Here is a 16,433-nt window from a genome sequence, read left to right on the forward strand (position 1 = left end):
AGCAGCATCGCTGCCATCAAGGAGGCCGACGAGTTGCGCACCGCGGATCGCGGGCAGGACCTGGGAGCGCCAGATCGGGTAATTATCTCTGGTGAGAAGCTCTCGCGGAGGAAGGCCGAGATTGATCGGCGGTTGGGAGGAGGACGCCATGGCGGCTGGGGAAGAACCAGCAGGCGGCGACGTCGAAGCTTGCGATGGATTACCGGCGGAAGAGCCGGCCTGATACCATATAAGAACACAATATGATCAGGTAGTTTCAATCTACTCGGATAGATTCCGAGCTATCTATTGCCATGTATATATAGTAGTTCGGTACAGGTAGAGTTCGGGAGAGATAGGGAGAGATTACAACGTATAGCTATGGAACTCTATACAGACTAGGTCGGTTCCAAACTCTATCTCTAATACCGCCGCCAGGCACCGCCGTGCCCACCATAAGGAGCCGCTGCTTGGGAGTGGGGTTGGCCGACTACGAGCGTGCGGTTCGTTCATGGATTATTTCAATAACGGAGAGCTTAAATGTAGTCGTGCCAATTAAAACAGAACTTATACATGGACCAAGAAAGTTCTTTTCCCAACAAATCTAAAATTTGAAACTTCCAAGGAAGAAAACTTAAATTGGGTATTTTTTTATGAAAGCAATTAAATAGGGTAATTTTAGGTCAAAGCAGACGAAAGGCGATGGTCACGCACGGCCAACAATGGTGGCCTTCCAAGTTCCAGGTCCAAGACGACGGCAGCTGACCAAGAGGTACGGTAGCATATTACTGGCTGGATCGATGAGTGGTGCTCTTCACAAAGAGTGGTAGAAAATGAACCTCGTTTTGGCATGATACGTGGAAGCCAGGATCTAACTAGACCGGCCCCGTCCATGTTTCATGATCTGGCTTGTGGCAGAAATACCTTGCGAGGTGCCAACCTGATCGGAGACCTCCAGAACAACAAATATATCGCGTTACTTTCTTGTTTGACTTGTCAAATGTATGGGCCGCCAACCCTCAAGACCGCGGCAAAGAGAGACCGGCGGGACTCATGGACAGAATCACGCTTGTTGTTCTTGTGTATCTGGAAGCACCAGAATAACGTCGTCTTCATTGATGGCAAGCAAGGTGTGCGGAAGATCATCCAGATAGTCCGTCTAGAGTTTGAGGCATGTAAAATAGCGGGCTTCCCGCCTCCGCCGCCTCTAGAGTTGCTGGTAGGAGTCGAGAGTAGGTTTAAGCGAGGAGCCGACACATTTTGTTGACAGCATAAACTGTCATCTCAACGGTGTTGTAAACTAGCTTCTTAGCATTCCTTCTTTCTTCCTTCTATGATACGTGATACACACATTTTAGGATGTATTCTGGAAAAAATGATCGGCCAACCCTCGAGATGTTTGCTATGTGGACTGTGGTCCTTGGGGCTCTTCTCTCCCAAAAACGCTTGTTGGAAGTTACAAGGAGCATGCAAGAACAAATTGATACAGGGAGCATTGGGTTGACTAGCAAATCCGCGAAGGCCACAGAATATTATTGGTGCTCCATTATTCAGATACGTACGATCGCATACAGTGCATGTCTAGCAAGTGAGGTTGCCCCCGGCGTCGACGCCCAGCTGGCGGCAGTAGTCCTGGTAGTAGCCCAACCGCGCGTTCATCTGCGCGGGGTTCTTGCCGTCGCACTCCACGCCGCCGTTGAGGGCCCTGGTGGTGGCGCCGAACCCCTGCGGCAACACCCCGTGCACGTTGGTCATCCAGAACCAGAGCGCCGCCTTGAACGACACCACAGGGTCCTGCGCCACCGTCTGCGGGCTCATCAGCCCGTCGAAGCCGACGCTCTGCCCCGCCGGTCCGTAGTTGTAGTTGAACGTGAACGGCAGCGGCCCGCGCCCGTGGTACGACACCCCCGGGTAGCACGGCCACTGCGGGAATGTGTTGTCGCAGTAGCTGTGGCTCGCGCCGTTGATCTCCTCGATGTAGCACAAGTCTGCAGTAAATATATATCAACATAACGGAAAGTGTCTAAGATAAAACGTGTTATTCCAGTTTGTTAAGAACTTACGTCCGGTCTCGTGCGTGACGTGGGCGAAGAAGGCGGCGATCTCGCGCTTGCCGGCGTCGGAGCTTCCCGACCCGAAGGCGGGGTACATTCTGGCGGCGGTGAGAAACGCTTGGCGGGTGTAGAAGCTCTGGCCTGCGCAGCCGCCGCCGGACTTGGACTTGATTCCGTTGAAGAAAGCATCGGTGACGTTGGTGCTCAGACCTCCGCTTCCACTTCCACCTCCAGCTCCACCTCCGCTTCCAGCGCAGTAGGCCGAGCTGGTGCCGCAGTAGCCGAATTGACTGCAGCAGTAGCCCGCGGGGCAGTCGCACTTCTGCGCGGCCGCGGGACCAGCGCCGGAGAGGAGTGCTACTGCTAGCCCAAGAGACATCAACGTGAGCACCGCCATGGCTGAGTTCGCCATGCCCAACTAATTTGTGTTGCAGCCTTTGAAGCTTGCTATCAGGTGATGTGATGAAATGGCATGGCAGTGGCGCGGTTTATATAGACTAGAGTAGATCAAATGTGTTCGTGGGCGTTGGACTAGCTAGCTACAATAATAAGTCGTATTTGTACTACTGCATACTGATACAAGCGGTTCGTCCGTCCACGCTTAGTCGTTGCTTCCAGCTATATCTTCTAGCCCGATATGCTGTGTTCACGTTGCTGAGAGTGACATCACACCTTGGGTATGTCCGATATGCTGTGTTCACACACCAGTACATACGCGTGTGCCAATTTTATTGGTACATTAGAAAGGGAGACTCGGTCGTTAACCGGCGTGGAAGAGCTTTTCCATTTCCAGCACAAATATCTCCGTGGATCGCGGATAGAACCAAACATTGTGTAGGGTGGTCTTAGGGCATCTCTAGCGGGGTGACCGAAACGAAGAGTCATCTGATTCAATTTGATTCGTTTGGGTGGGCATGCAGACAGATTGTGTGCTGTTCTTTGACCGGTCAGGATAGTGCGCCAGCGGCTGCTGACCCATTCGGTCCGGTGTTGGTCAATTGCATATATTTGAAGATAATTTTGCTTGAAGCAAATTAAAATAATAAACTAGAAAGTAATAAAACAGTTGACCTGGGCATTACCCTTCGGGTAACCGACATTGCCCTATCCCGTATTGTTTAGTTGGAGGCCCATGAAGGCACTTGGACGACGCACCAGAAGATTCCTTGACGAGCAAGACAAAGGATCGGCCGAACAAGGAAAGATTAGATTTAAAACTACTGTAAACCTAGTCGTACTCGGTTAGACCTCTTGAGACCTGGCCTCCTATATAAAGGCCAGGAGAGGTGCTGCCGAGGGACACGATCAATCTTAGCAACCTTAGCCATCAAAAGCTTAGAGCTAGGTCATCATAGCACTTAGCCATCTCGACGAGATCTCAGCCGAACTATTCGGCACCCCATTGTAACCCAATATCTTCATAATCAAGATCAGACAGGCAGGACGTAAGGGTTTTACCTCATCGAGGGCCCCGAACCTGGGTAAATCGCTCTCCCCGCTTGTCTGTGAACCGATGTCTCGTGTCAGCTTGCAGGATTCCATCAACCCTAAGCCCCAATCGGAGGGCATTGCCGAGGAGTACCCTCGACAACAATAGAAGACTACATCATCTTCATCTTGTCCTCTCCTAGTCATACTCGTCGTTGTGGTAGTGGCGGCAGCACATGGTCTCGTCGAAGATCTTGACGGTGAGCATGTCGCAGACGTCGTACTTGAAGACGACGAAGTGCCCGAATTTGATGGCGTGCGCGGGCGAAGCGCCTCTAGCCGTTGTTGAGGAATATCTACCCTTCACCGTCGAACAACACCTCCACGGACCACAGGCCGATGGCGTCGCCGAACACACGCAGTACGACATCGCGGGGCTCTTTCCTATCGACGATCGACGCAAACCTCTGGGGCAGGCGGAGCCTGTCCCAGTTCATACCCTGGCGGATGGTGACACCGAACTCGAAACCGAAGAGCTCGATGGCGATCGGGTCGGGGGTACGATGGTGGGGACGGCGATGGTGACGGGGACGGTGGTGGCTGCATAACCACACCATAATTCCATCTTGTTTGATGTATGCTACTGGTTTTGAGAAGAAGGTGCAAGAAAAAACACATAAACATTGTATGATCAAATGAGCATTTCATACCACATAGGCACATACTCGTAGAAGATAAGCAGATATATTGACCCAAAGTTGATAAGCAAAAAGAGTAGTAAATTGAACGGTCGACGATCAAGATCGCAGAAAAAAAGAGTCCTCCATCACTAAAATTCCATCATGGCTAGTACTACCTCCATCCCAAGGCTTAAGGCCTATATTTTTTTCAAAAAGTCAAACTATGTCAAGTTTGACCAAGTTTTTATCAAAAATCATTAAAATGTAAAATAGAAAATTAATATTATTAGATAGATAATGAAATATATTTTCATGTGCTATCTTCAAAATATCATATTTGTTGATAGATTATTCTAAAAATTTGGTCAAACTTAACTTTGCTTTGACTTTTCCAAAAAAATATAAGCCCTAAGCCTTGGGATGGAGGTAGTAGTAGGTATGGCACTCCATCTCGAGAGCCCCCACGTCTCCAACCATCCTTGGCCCGCATAGCCACATCAAGTGCCTCGGCCCCGGGCCACGGAGCTCGACGTCGAACTCCGGCGCCCCGCCGCGCATGTCCACGGCGAGGCTATCCAGCAGCGACCCCGGCACGACCACCCTAGCGCCCCTCGCGACGAAGCGGTGCTCCACCCCTTCCATCGGCCCGGCACAGATCTGCTGCGTCAAGGTCCCGCTGGCGGCGAGGGCGACACCGCGGTAGGACACGGCGGCGTACATGTGAGGCTCGGCGCACTCGGTGGCCCAGAGACCCTGAGAGGCGACGCGGAGGGTGAGGTTGAACTCGGGCTCCAGCGTCGGCCTGCCGGCGAGGTCTGCCGCCGGGTCGAGGCCGGAGACGTGGTCGATGGCGACGGAGTAGTGTGGCGCCTGGGAGAAAAGCTGGTCCAAGAGGAGGCCCAGCGGGGTGCCGATAGCGAGGACCAAAAGCAGCAGCGCGCAGAACACCAAGCAGCACTGGCAATCGTTTGGCGACGGCGATGGCGATGATCGCTGCCGCTGCTCTTCCGGCTCCGGCTGAACGGGCGAGTACTCGTGGGAGGCACCCATTGGGATCGATCTCCGGCCGCGTCGTCCTTCCCGAAATCGGTTGAACACTTGAACGTGTGTCGTTTGATTGGTTGCTGGTTTGGAACTTGGCTTAACGAACCTCCTATCTCTCCGTTGGGGTTTATATAGTAAGAGACGTAGTAGTATATGTTTCCTCGTCAGACGTGTGGGGTTTGGACGTTATTATCAGCTAATTTCGTGTTCTTTTTTTGTTGCGAATGATCAGTTGATTTCGTGTTGGACTGACAAACGATTGACCATGCTATATCCCGAGCGATGCTCTTTTGTTTTTTGACAACTTATTATCCCCAGCGAGGTTTAGGCTTACCACCGTGTGAATTGATTGTCTTAAGAAAATCACAATCTTTAGTCTTTACACACGTGTTGTGATGTTTTTAAATATTGAATAAAACCTAAAAATCAAGAAAATTGGATCGATTTACTACAATATTATATTATGTCACAAAAATTTATTCAGAGGAAAAAATTTATAGGGGGCGGCCCTAGCTAGGGGATCAAATACTTGAAACTTAATCGGACAAATATTTTCCTTTTTAGCATCTTTTTATCCATATTTTGCCATGTAGGAAAATTCTTCACGCATGCACTCTAATCCGCGCGTGTCAGCGAGAATCTTTCCCTAATTTCGAATATGAAAAATATTTTATCTTTCAAATGATAATTTGATTTAAAATTTGTTTTCACCATTAAATCAATCTGGACAAGAACTTCAAAACTAGATCTCATATTATTATATACTAACAACTTCCTTTTTTGGTGAAAAGTTACCAACCCTAGGTACATGATTTATCCACGGTAACGTAAGAAGTTACCAAATGACTTTTCCAGCCGGATTCCACTCCGGCCTCCTCGCCCGGTGGCACGTGGCGCGTATGTGGGCGGTGCAAGCAATGATGAACCTGTCGGATCTTAGAGCAACGCTGCCGACTAACTCCCGCGTAATCGATCCATATGAGCAAGAAGAAAAAGCTATTTACTCTTTACAACTAATGTGTCACACGTTTTAGTTGATTATGCACTAAAAAATTTAGGGAAACAATGTAAGATAATTTAGTACAAGAAAATAAAGTGAAACAAAATAGTAATGTAAAGTGTTCCAATCCTCTTCAATGCAAGAGGATAAAACAAATGTTTTCTTTTATAGAAACAATGAACATGGTTTCATGTGTTCACTCAATTCTCTCTCCATCTATGATGGTGATCATGTTATAGATAATAAAAGTATATACAAATGTCATGCTTTGATGGTAATTTTTATGATGGCTACATATCTAAAACACATAGTTGAACGAAATACTCATTTGTGCTGCTTTTGTCACCCTTGTAAGGATAATGTTGGTTATTGTTACACCACACATCATACTTATCACTTTTTATCCCCAGATAAAGGATGTGGGGTTGCATGGTGTCACTCAATGCATGTTCTGTTGACACATCTCAAATGTATCTACTTTTCCAAGCAGTTTGCTCTGAAATCTCACCATACTTGGATAAAAACTGCTAACTCTGACGTTGTATATAGCAAAATTCTTCTCTCTGTCTTTTTCCGTAGGAATTTTCGGGAAAAAAAATACCACGGAAAATTTTCACCAAAATAAGAGGCATGGAGATTTCGACGATGAAAGTGGGGCCACTAGGCTCAAACGGGCGCGCCACACAGGCCCTTTTGGCCCTCGTGCATCATCTGGGCTCCCCATTTCGTACACCTCCTTATATACCCCGAAAACCTACGTCCCGAGGAGGGGATGATGTTTTTCGCGAAACAGAGCGCCACCGAGATCACGATCTTCGTTTGGGGTTAGATTGATCCTGCTCTCCACCCCGGAGAGAGGGATTTCGAGGGCTTCTTCATCATCACCGCCACCGACATCATCACCAACAACCATGGACTCACTCTCCATCACCATGAGTGAGTAGTCCCATATAGTTATAAGAGGTAGATGAGTTTTGGATGAGATTGATCATGTAATCATCCATATGTATCGAGATTTGAGGTGTTCGTCTTGAGGATATTCGTGTATTAGTGTTGGTACACATTTGCTATGTTTAATGCTTGTTACTAGGGCCCGAGTGACATGATTTAATTACTAAAACTTTATTGCTTTACATATATATGAGGTTGGTATTTATTTGCAAGGTGTATTACTTATTATTAGTTGATCCTGCGAATTCCTAAGGTGACAAATAGGGAAAACAATAGGAATATGTGATAGTTCGAGGATTATGTGTGTTCATTAATCTTAATCCTTTGTTCCGGGCTATTTGAAAGGGTAGACCTTAATTTTTTGTAGTTCCAAGTTGGCCCCGGTAAAATAGGCAAGCGGGATAAAAGATGTTATGAAAATTTTCTTGGTTAGTACGCATGACTATATTTGGATCACACATCTACACACAACTGAATTATAGATAAATGCTATGTTAGTTGGATTACGTTATATGATCAATGTCAGCCACACATTACCTCATTTATGCCTCATGCCTACGCTTTTAGCCACCGAAAGTTACATACTACTACTTCTGTTGAAAACTGAAAATCTGCACTTTTATTTACTGTCTGATTTTACTGCTTTGAATCAACTTCTATAAAATCACCACTTGCTTTGTGATTTTATTGATATACAGGTGTGGTTGAGAGTGACGTCTCAATTTTTAAAGTCTTATTGGTATTTTTGTGTTCCCCTTAAGTGGAACTATAAATTTGGGTAATACTTCATATCGAAGATTTTAGCGATCCAATATACTTGTGGGCATCAGTCGTATAGCCACCTAGTACATACATACATCATACTACTTAATGCTAAACACTTTAGACACTAATGCAATGATTTTTTTATTGTGCACAAGACCACATCTCTCTCATCTACCTACACCTGGAGATGTCAAACACCTCATGACACGGGTAAACAAGGCATTTAGTATAGAAATCATTACATGCATCGTATAAGTATCTTCGAAGTATGACAAACCATAAAAATTCCAACACAACACTAAATGCATAACAAATATCATCTCCACAATATTCACCATAGGAATTACATAGATAGATCCATAATCATACAAGGCGCATCAGATAGACTTCAACAATGATCATACATAGAGATATGCGATCAAGTTAACACCACAAACCCATTGTCCAGGGGGTGGACTAGTCCCCTCTCATCAGGGAGAGTGATAAGGAGGCTTTGGTGAAGGATGAGAGGCGGCCGGAGGCGATTCCGGTAGCGCTTCCCCCTCCAATCTTCCTCCGGCGGTTACCTGCTGACCCTCTATTTAGGTGCTTTCGATCTCCTCCTCCGTATGTGATGGCTGTGAAATACGCCATTTCTCCTCACATTTAAACCCTTCGCTAAGTCAAGAAATTGACTAAATATCTCTCTTAGTATGTTATTAATGACTAATTATTGGAAAGATGTGCAATCCCTTCTCTTTTTGTGTGATGTGCAAGAAATCATGTTTTTAAGTCAAATGGACCTGCAATTACTCAAGATAATCTCGTCAAAATTACAGCAAAGTCAACTAGGATCCAAAGATCGGTTCCAGGAGCAATAATGAACATCGGTAAGAGCAAGCTAGGGCTGGACATAAAGCTCAAAACTTGGTGAGCTAAACGAGTGCTCGTTTGCTTGACTAGTTTGAGCTCGGCTCATTTTCTTAACAAACATAGCCAAACATTTTTTTGCTCGTTAACGCTAATGAGCTAAGCAATCAAGTTAACGAGTTTTGAGCTACTCGTTAAGATCGCTAGCAACTAAAAGTTGGCAAGTATAGTGATATGTCTCAAGACATGTAGCCAATCTTAAATAATTTGACTCACTATGAAAAACAAGGAAACCTGTCGTGCGAGTGCATTTCCTATACCAATTACTGGTCTTACTTGTATCTTAATTATCTCATGTTCTCATCTTCTCGAACCACTAGCGGTGTGCCCCAAGGTATATAATGACCGCATCCCCATGTGCCACTTGCTGGCTTCCCAAATTCCTGATGAAGTCTCCATATTTTGTCAACCTACTAGCTTAGTATCTTTTTCTGCATTTGCTCCTTAATGATTCTTGATGAGCGCTCGTTAGCGCATAATAAGCCGAGCCAAATTTTACTTTTAGCTCGTTAAAGTTAGCGAGCTTAACGATCCGAGACTTAACTATGATGAGTCTTAATGAGTTGAGCCTTAATGAGCCGAGCAGCTCGTTAGTCTAGCCCTAGGGCAAGCCCTGCCCGTACCGTCCGCCCGTACTGTGCGCCGGAGGACCCTTGAGGTCAAACCCTATAACTTTCGTGAAGGGAACAATTCTAGAAAGAGAGTCATTCGTCGCTAAATAGAGCCACCATCCACATGATCTGTCTACCACTCATATCGAAGGAGATCCACCACCATAGTTCATCCATCTCCTATCCAATCCCTTCCATAGCCATATCCATCACCTTGTAATAGAGATCTCCTTAAGAATTGGCGACCATTGTAAGAATATTTGATTTCAGTCCAAGTATTTGAAACAATGATTTCGATCTTTGATCTTGTTATTACGTGTGAGTAGTCCTCACGGGCTGCGGGTTGAGGTGAATCATCGCAGCGTTCATGTGCATTTTATCATATGGGAGTATTGTGTATTGATTGAATAAGAGCTTTGTTACCTTGTATATATCTTTGTCTCTTTTCCTCGATCCGAGAACTTGTAGTTACTCGAGCCACTCTGGATCGATCAAGGAAAGATGTGAGATAAGTGTAGAACAACATGCTACTTCAAAACCCAGTGACAGAAAGGGGAAAGTAACGGTACTCACTTACTGATTCGCTTGGGATAAGCATAAATATCATCTATCTTAATATTTTGGTCTGTTTTACTTGATAATGGTTGTAACTCGCGATTGTGGGTACAATGGTTGGGTTAAGAGGATATTGTTACCTCTAGTTTAGGGACAATAGTATTTACGGATGTGCTGGTCACAATTCTCATCACTATTTTATCTACACATTATTGTGTTTCATTTTATTTTAATCTCATATGTATGCATAGTTGCAGCAGAATCCTTGACCTTGTCCTATTTCCATCCATTGAATACAACACTAAACAAAGTAAGCTGGAAAGGTCGAGTAAACGTAAAATAAAACTAAGTAGAAAGTCTTGTAGAAGTTTCCATAAATCCATTTAACAGTGCTTCCGAAGATCCGATTAAACATATGTCTTCTATGAAAAAAAGCTTACAATACTACAATCCATAATCCGGATCGAAGGTATCAGTATGTGTCGAGACCAGCCAAGAGGGGGTATATATAGTCGTTTTTAGGTCAAAACACGTTAGTGGGAGAAAGATTGAGGCGAATGGGACAGTCGAGGGGGGAAAGGCACCAGGTAGTACAACCTGGTAGGCTGAGAGCGCGGGTGGGCCTGATTCCAAGCTCCTTGATCTCCTGATGGCCCACTTCAGCTCACTTTGTTCGTCTCGAAAATTCGAAGCGTGCTCTGTGACCTTGCGCTTTTCTGAGTCCCGTAGCTCTGAAAAGTAAAAAAAATACAAACAAAATGTGTTTTCTGCTAGACAAAGTTAAAACCAAATTAAAAGAGAGAGGATTGTTTAGAAAATCTCTAAAATCAATATAAAACATGTATATAATATTATATAATATGCAAACATGTTAGAATATGTGGAAATAAACTACAAAGTTCATGTATGCACTTTACATGCATCAGAACATGCTTTCCTCTTGCCTTGCTTACTTCCCCAAAACTGCATTACTGTTGATTTGATATGATCACATAAACCTCTTGGAATAATTTAAAGAATACCGCCATAGAGAAACCGGGATTTCCTAATTTAATGGGTGTATCATTTCCCCCTGTCGATAGCATTTTCTCCATCCAACCATTGACCTTGTTCCACACACGATCTTTCAAATATTTGAAAGTTCTCATTTTAGATATGCCCACATCTGTTGTCCCTGCCCGACCTACCTAGTCAAGGAAAAAATTCCCAGGGAAATACGTGGAAAGGCCCGAGATACCTCCCCTCGTGTAGCGCCAAATAGCGCAATGAGATTTCCTGGATCAGTTTAGCCCATGGGCATCGCACCCAGGGAAAAACCTAACCGATAGGCTTATAATTGGGGACGGGTTGCCCACGACCCCGCTAGCCTAACCGACCTAAATTGGATAGTGAAAAACCACGGGCAGGTGGATAGAACTCACGGACATCGTCTGTCTGTTCGCTACCGCCGCAACACCTTCTCGTGACTTCCATGGCACAGAAATCCCCTCTCGTCGTTTCATCGAAAAGGTCTCGGCGTCGTGCCGAGTCCAACGATTGGTGTGGACATCTCATGCTCCAACTTTCTCCTACTTTTTCCCTCGATTGGATCAGGGAAGTGTGGGAACAACAACATGTACTTCCGCCTCACCAAGGATTGCCGCCCCAAGGGCAAGACCCACCGTTTCTTCACCGCCTCCTCTCTGCGTTCACCAACGCCCGTGGCCGTGGTGCCACCGGCCGCGCATGCCATCACCAGCCACAACCACCATCAATGCCTGCGAGTGATCTCACATCGGTGGGCGATGCGTGCTTCTCGGAGTCAGAAGAGGAGGACACGAACGAGACATCAAACAGTGGAACGGGTAGGGCAGGTCGAACTTCGGCCATGGCAGCAAGTTGTTGCGGTTCTTGGAGGGCCTGAGCAGGTGATGAGGCGACAGCAGGCGATGCAGCCGACGAGATTCCTCTGTACCTTCTTCCTCTGTAATTAAGTGTGCTTAATGGGCAGAGTGGATGCCGCTAAATCTGGAAGAGTTAAACCGGCAGGAAACGGTGTCCCGCACGAGTCAATCGGACAGAGGCGGTCTGCTACTGGACACCCACGGTCCAACCCATTTACAGGCTGACTGAGCAGAAATAGGGATTGCCCTGACCCCAACATTTGGGGGCCTGTGCTTATTGCACATGTCTAGGGCCGGCCCGACAGCATGGGCCCTAGATGATCCCGCAGCCTGAATATGAGCGTTGGCGCCTATACCTGGCCATACCTTGGGCCGGACTACCGACCGCAGAAAACTAGGCCCAAACCCGACGTGAAGAAAAGCCCATTGGGGCCATGGGCCGGGCTTTTTTGTTAATCGCTGTTTTCAGACTACCCAGGTCCGGCCCAGCCCGGGTGTCGGGCCAACATTTTCGGGCCCACGCCCAGTAATTTCGGGCCGGGCTGCTCATGGCCGCCCCATCGCCTACCGTTGGATCGCCGGACCAGAGTAACCGAGGCGCCGAAGCCAAACGGAGCATTGGCGCAATGGAGGCGGAGGCGGCGGCGCTGTCGCAGCTGCAGCTGCAGCTCCTCGCCCTCGTCTCCGATCTCCGTCTCACCCGCGTGAGTCACCGAGCCGCCCTCTAGAACCTTCCGGAGTTCCGAATGCGCCCTTCATCTCCCTTCTCCCCCCATTCCCTTCGCAGGAGCGGGAGCGGGCCGCGCGGGAGGAGCTCCACGCGTCCAGCCAGGTCTCTGCCTCGCTTCCGTCGGTGCTGGACTTGTTTGGGTTTTGGGAGGGATGTTTCTCTGACATGGGTTTTTTTGGGTGGGGATGGGGCGGATGGCGCAGAGGTGGAAGGAGGCGGAGGAGGAGCACCGGCGGGAGGCGCGGGAGCTGCGGGCGGAGGTGGCGGCGCGGGACGACGCGCTGCGGAGGCTCGAGTCCAGGGTTCGTGTCCCCCATATCCCCCAACTTTGGCCTAGCCAGTAGTGTGTATCCTCTCCTGTGTTCAGCTGATTAGACATAAGCAACACTGCTTTTTTTTTTAGTTTTAATCCATGATGCAATTGTGGAGAATTCGTTTTGTATTATCGGTTTCTGGAAATGAAATCGGGAGCGCAGGCTCCTTAATTCGAAAATTGCTTTTTGTAGAGAATTCTCGAATTTTCCCCTTGAATGTGCTTAATGCCTGTCGGGCTGAGAGTGTCCTTGCAATTGCCTTTTGCTGTACAGGTCAAGTGCCTTGAAAACGATAATGAGATGCTGGGGAGGAACGAAAAGGATTTGAAAGAAAACATGGAGAGGCTGCTTCAGTCAAGGGAGGCATTCATGAAACATTACGAGGCATGTGTCACGCGCCCTTTATACTTGCCCCATCATTTGGGCTATTGTTACTGCCAAGTCGAATTCGTTCCATTGTCTTCTCTCTCAGAAATGAACTCTTTTGAACTTTATATTCTGTAGTAGTCACATATTTGTTCAAAGATCCCTTCAGGTATCCATCTTAAAATTTCCTTTACCACCATCAAGTATATGGGTAAATTACAGGAGAATAATATGATAGGCTTACCTCTTTCCTTTTGTGAGCAGCTGCAATCTACTCTTGTGTACATTGTCTATGGTGTACCATCTCTTTCTGACCTTTTACATTTGTATCTTGCACATGCTTCTGTAGATGTAATATCATTTCAATTTGTGGATGGCAAATTAATTTTGCGTGTATAAAGGGTATAGGCTTGAAATCTGTACTGTTTATTGAGACAAACTGATGTTTGGCTTTTGATAGCAGGACTCTGCTTGTTCTCTGCAATGGACCATCCAGATGAAGGATAAACAGATTGCTGTAATTTCAGAGAAGCTGAATTCGCATCTGGCTTTATTTAATTCCGTAGGGAAGGAAGTCGCTGCGGTAACACAAGTACTAGGTGATACTGAATGTCTAGTCAGCGAGAAGGAAAATGTAGGTATGAACGCAAATGGATATTTATTATTATTAAGTTTGACCAATCAAGTTCAATAGTTATGCATTAATGCCCCTTACATTTCTATTTCAGTCACTGAATTGAAGGGTAAGGTCCAACGGATTTCTGTACTCGAGAAAGACTTTGTTGGTATGGTGTCTTCCTGTAATGTGGCTTCAGTTTCAGATTGTGATCTTGTAATGATACTGGTTACCATGTATATGGAATATTTGTGTAATCTGTTCCCATTTTGCTATATCATCTATGCAGAGAAACTTTGTTTCTTGGGAGATAAAATTACAAGTTACCAGCTTGAACTTCGTAATAGGGCAAGGATCATATATGAGTTGAAGGAACAACTTGACGCTGAGAAGATTAACAACAAATTTCATCCCCAGCTAGAAGAAATATCCATTTACTAAGTTGAAAGGATTGTGCATATTCATTCTTACTTTCTGTTGATCTCATCAAGTTTGTTGTTTTTTCATTAACGCTTTTACCTTAAGAAATCTCTGCTGGTAAAGGATGAGATCATTGAGAGGTTGACTTCAGATAAGCAGGTCGTTCTGTTAAGGATGTTCGTAGCTTTCCAACCAATTGTCTCTGGAACTCCGAAAACTCAAATCGTTACTGTCTGTTCTTTATGCAGGCAATACTTAAAGAGCTTCACAACATGGAAATTGCTCTAGGGAAATTTCAAGACATATTTAGCAGCATTGGGCATGAGGTAAGGTAGAATGCCATTACTCGTATATGCATCTCTTGTTACCAGCCTTGGAGTTCTTAGCTACTTCTCTTGATTATATACTAGGAAGTGAAAAGTTCTTCACCAGTTTCTGAATGTCAGGATAGACAACATTATGCAAATAAAGAGCAAGTAGAAAGGTAAGTGTCTTAACATAGGAATTTGCAACAAGCAAATGATATCTATTGTAGCTGTACATGCCATTAATATTGGATTTTGAAACAAATAGCATTCCAGGTAGTCAATGTGATCCACCCAATGAACATAGGTTGATGCTGGAAACTGGTGAAGCAGGTAAAACTCCATTCTTAATGATCTCCCCATCAAATAAACCTTACAAAGTTGTCTGGCACATCTTCATGAGATAGTAAAGACATTTTAGAATGCAAGTAAACACATTTCTGTGAGCTGAAAAAGTTCAGTACTTTCTTGTAATACTGCACTTCCTTTCAAAATTTCTGAACTTCCTTTTGTGCCAAGTAGTAAGTTCTATCTACTGTCCGTCAAAGATGTTGACTACATTGTTTCCAACCACATAATCTGTTCCTTGGCTTGTTATCCTTGGAGAGAAAACATCATAGAAATTTATCAAGCCCATTGACATTTCAGGTGTCCATGACATACTTCATTTACAAAATATAAATGCTGCTGAATCACATGTTTTTTTATCTCTTCGGCAGCGACTGCAACTGTAGAATGTAAGTCGAGAATTGACAACGGCAGTAATCAAGAACAATGCCCGCAGTCCCTTAAGGTAAGTGACCATCTGATTCCGTTAATTCTTTAGAGGTATTATCTTTCTGTAGCTTTACACCCACATCGCCAAAATGAAATATTCCTTGTATGCATGCAGCATTCTACCATCGCATCTCCAGAGACTGTAACTGAGACTGTTGAAAAACCCAACTGCTGCCATGAACCCAAAGATATTGAGATGGTATGATGAGCTGTACGCCCCATGATTTCTGATGCTATAAGCACCTCTGCCCTTAGTGAATTGCTGTTGTTGCTGTTTGACACTTCGTGCTGCTTACAGGGAAATTCGTCTCCCAAGCAGCAAACAAATTATGTGAGTCCAGACCCTGAGACAGAAAATCGGTCCTGAGCTAGTCGAGTCCCTGAGACAGCATGAACTCCGATGTGCAAGTATGCCAGTTACCTGTGTATGCAGCGTCACAGCTCATGACCTCTGCTCGTAGTCGAGTCCTTGCTTGTACACCGTATTAGTTAGATACAGAAGATGGGGATTGTAGATTGAGAGATTTTGTTCTTCGTTATCCATCTTACACGACATGCATTGCAGTTCTCTCAGAAGTGTTGGTATTATGATCTCAGAAGGGCTCCAGGATGACGATTTTTCGTGTCCATTTCATTTTGTTGGCCTGGCTAGTGTCATGTGTCACCACTGGTTGGATTTATTTTGAGGGATCGTCTGGTTAGATTACGCCATGGGCAAACGTCAGGATTCATTTGGATCCTTCCACGGCAAGAACTCGAGCACTACGCCATGGACTCCTGATAGCTGGTCAACTAGGTTGTAACAGAATTGAGGTGAATTCGGACTGCAGCGGAGAATGGTGGCAATTCACTCGGCCTGGCGGTGGAGATCTATGAGGAATTTACTCTTCTTAGTCGTAACTTTACTGAAGTTGTGTTTAGTCACAGCCCTAGGGAAGCTAATGTGGCCGCGCATGTGTTGTCTAGTCAATCGGATGATGTATCTATGATGCGAGTTAATAAAGCATGCCATTATGGCTCTCCTTAGAAGAAAAACATAACTAAAA

General features: G+C 45.6%; 2 protein-coding genes across 3 annotated transcripts; one reads left to right on the forward strand and one right to left on the reverse strand.

Annotated features, from left to right (window-relative positions):
• Positions 1 to 1,543: 1,543 nt before the first annotated feature.
• LOC124655545 (endochitinase A-like) lies at positions 1,544 to 2,475 on the reverse strand. Of its 2 annotated transcripts, XM_047194424.1 has the most exons (3): positions 2,373 to 2,474; positions 2,043 to 2,243; positions 1,544 to 1,967 (listed from the first exon to the last, which is right to left on the reverse strand). In XM_047194424.1, the coding sequence occupies exons 1-3, from the start codon at positions 2,443 to 2,445 to the stop codon at positions 1,561 to 1,563; spliced, it is 681 nt and encodes a 226-aa protein (XP_047050380.1). In that variant the 5' UTR covers positions 2,446 to 2,474; the 3' UTR covers positions 1,544 to 1,560. The 2 variants fall into 2 exon arrangements, with proteins under 2 accessions (XP_047050380.1, XP_047050379.1); XM_047194423.1 differs by having other exon boundaries at positions 2,043 to 2,475.
• A 10,299-nt stretch (positions 2,476 to 12,774) lies between these two features.
• LOC124655957 lies at positions 12,775 to 15,983 on the forward strand. Its single transcript, XM_047194780.1, has 12 exons — positions 12,775 to 12,891; positions 13,177 to 13,287; positions 13,733 to 13,907; positions 13,998 to 14,054; positions 14,175 to 14,311; positions 14,405 to 14,464; positions 14,554 to 14,631; positions 14,716 to 14,789; positions 14,879 to 14,943; positions 15,330 to 15,403; positions 15,503 to 15,586; positions 15,686 to 15,983. Exons 1-12 carry the CDS (start codon positions 12,775 to 12,777, stop codon positions 15,752 to 15,754), a joined length of 1,101 nt encoding a protein of 366 aa, XP_047050736.1. The 3' UTR covers positions 15,755 to 15,983.
• The last annotated feature ends 450 nt before the right edge of the window (positions 15,984 to 16,433 follow it).

This window comes from Lolium rigidum, chromosome 5 (assembly GCF_022539505.1).
Source record: "Lolium rigidum isolate FL_2022 chromosome 5, APGP_CSIRO_Lrig_0.1, whole genome shotgun sequence".
Classification (NCBI taxonomy): domain Eukaryota; kingdom Viridiplantae; phylum Streptophyta; class Magnoliopsida; order Poales; family Poaceae; genus Lolium; species Lolium rigidum.

What these genes read in the sequence shown, in the direction of transcription:
- LOC124655545 (XM_047194423.1), bottom strand. Translation starts at nt 2,445, where the DNA reads ATGGCGAACTCAGCCATGGCGGTGCTCACGTTGATGTCTCTTGGGCTA. An exon ending in CGTCACGCACGAGACCGGAC is followed by an intron (nt 1,968 to 2,042) that starts GTAAGTTCTTAA and finishes TATTTACTGCAG; the next exon opens with ACTTGTGCTACATCGAGGAG.
- LOC124655957 (XM_047194780.1), top strand. Translation starts at nt 12,775, where the DNA reads ATGGGGCGGATGGCGCAGAGGTGGAAGGAGGCGGAGGAGGAGCACCGG. An exon ending in ACTCGAGAAAGACTTTGTTG is followed by an intron (nt 14,055 to 14,174) that starts GTATGGTGTCTT and finishes TCATCTATGCAG; the next exon opens with AGAAACTTTGTTTCTTGGGA. An exon ending in TTCATCCCCAGCTAGAAGAA is followed by an intron (nt 14,312 to 14,404) that starts ATATCCATTTAC and finishes TAACGCTTTTAC; the next exon opens with CTTAAGAAATCTCTGCTGGT.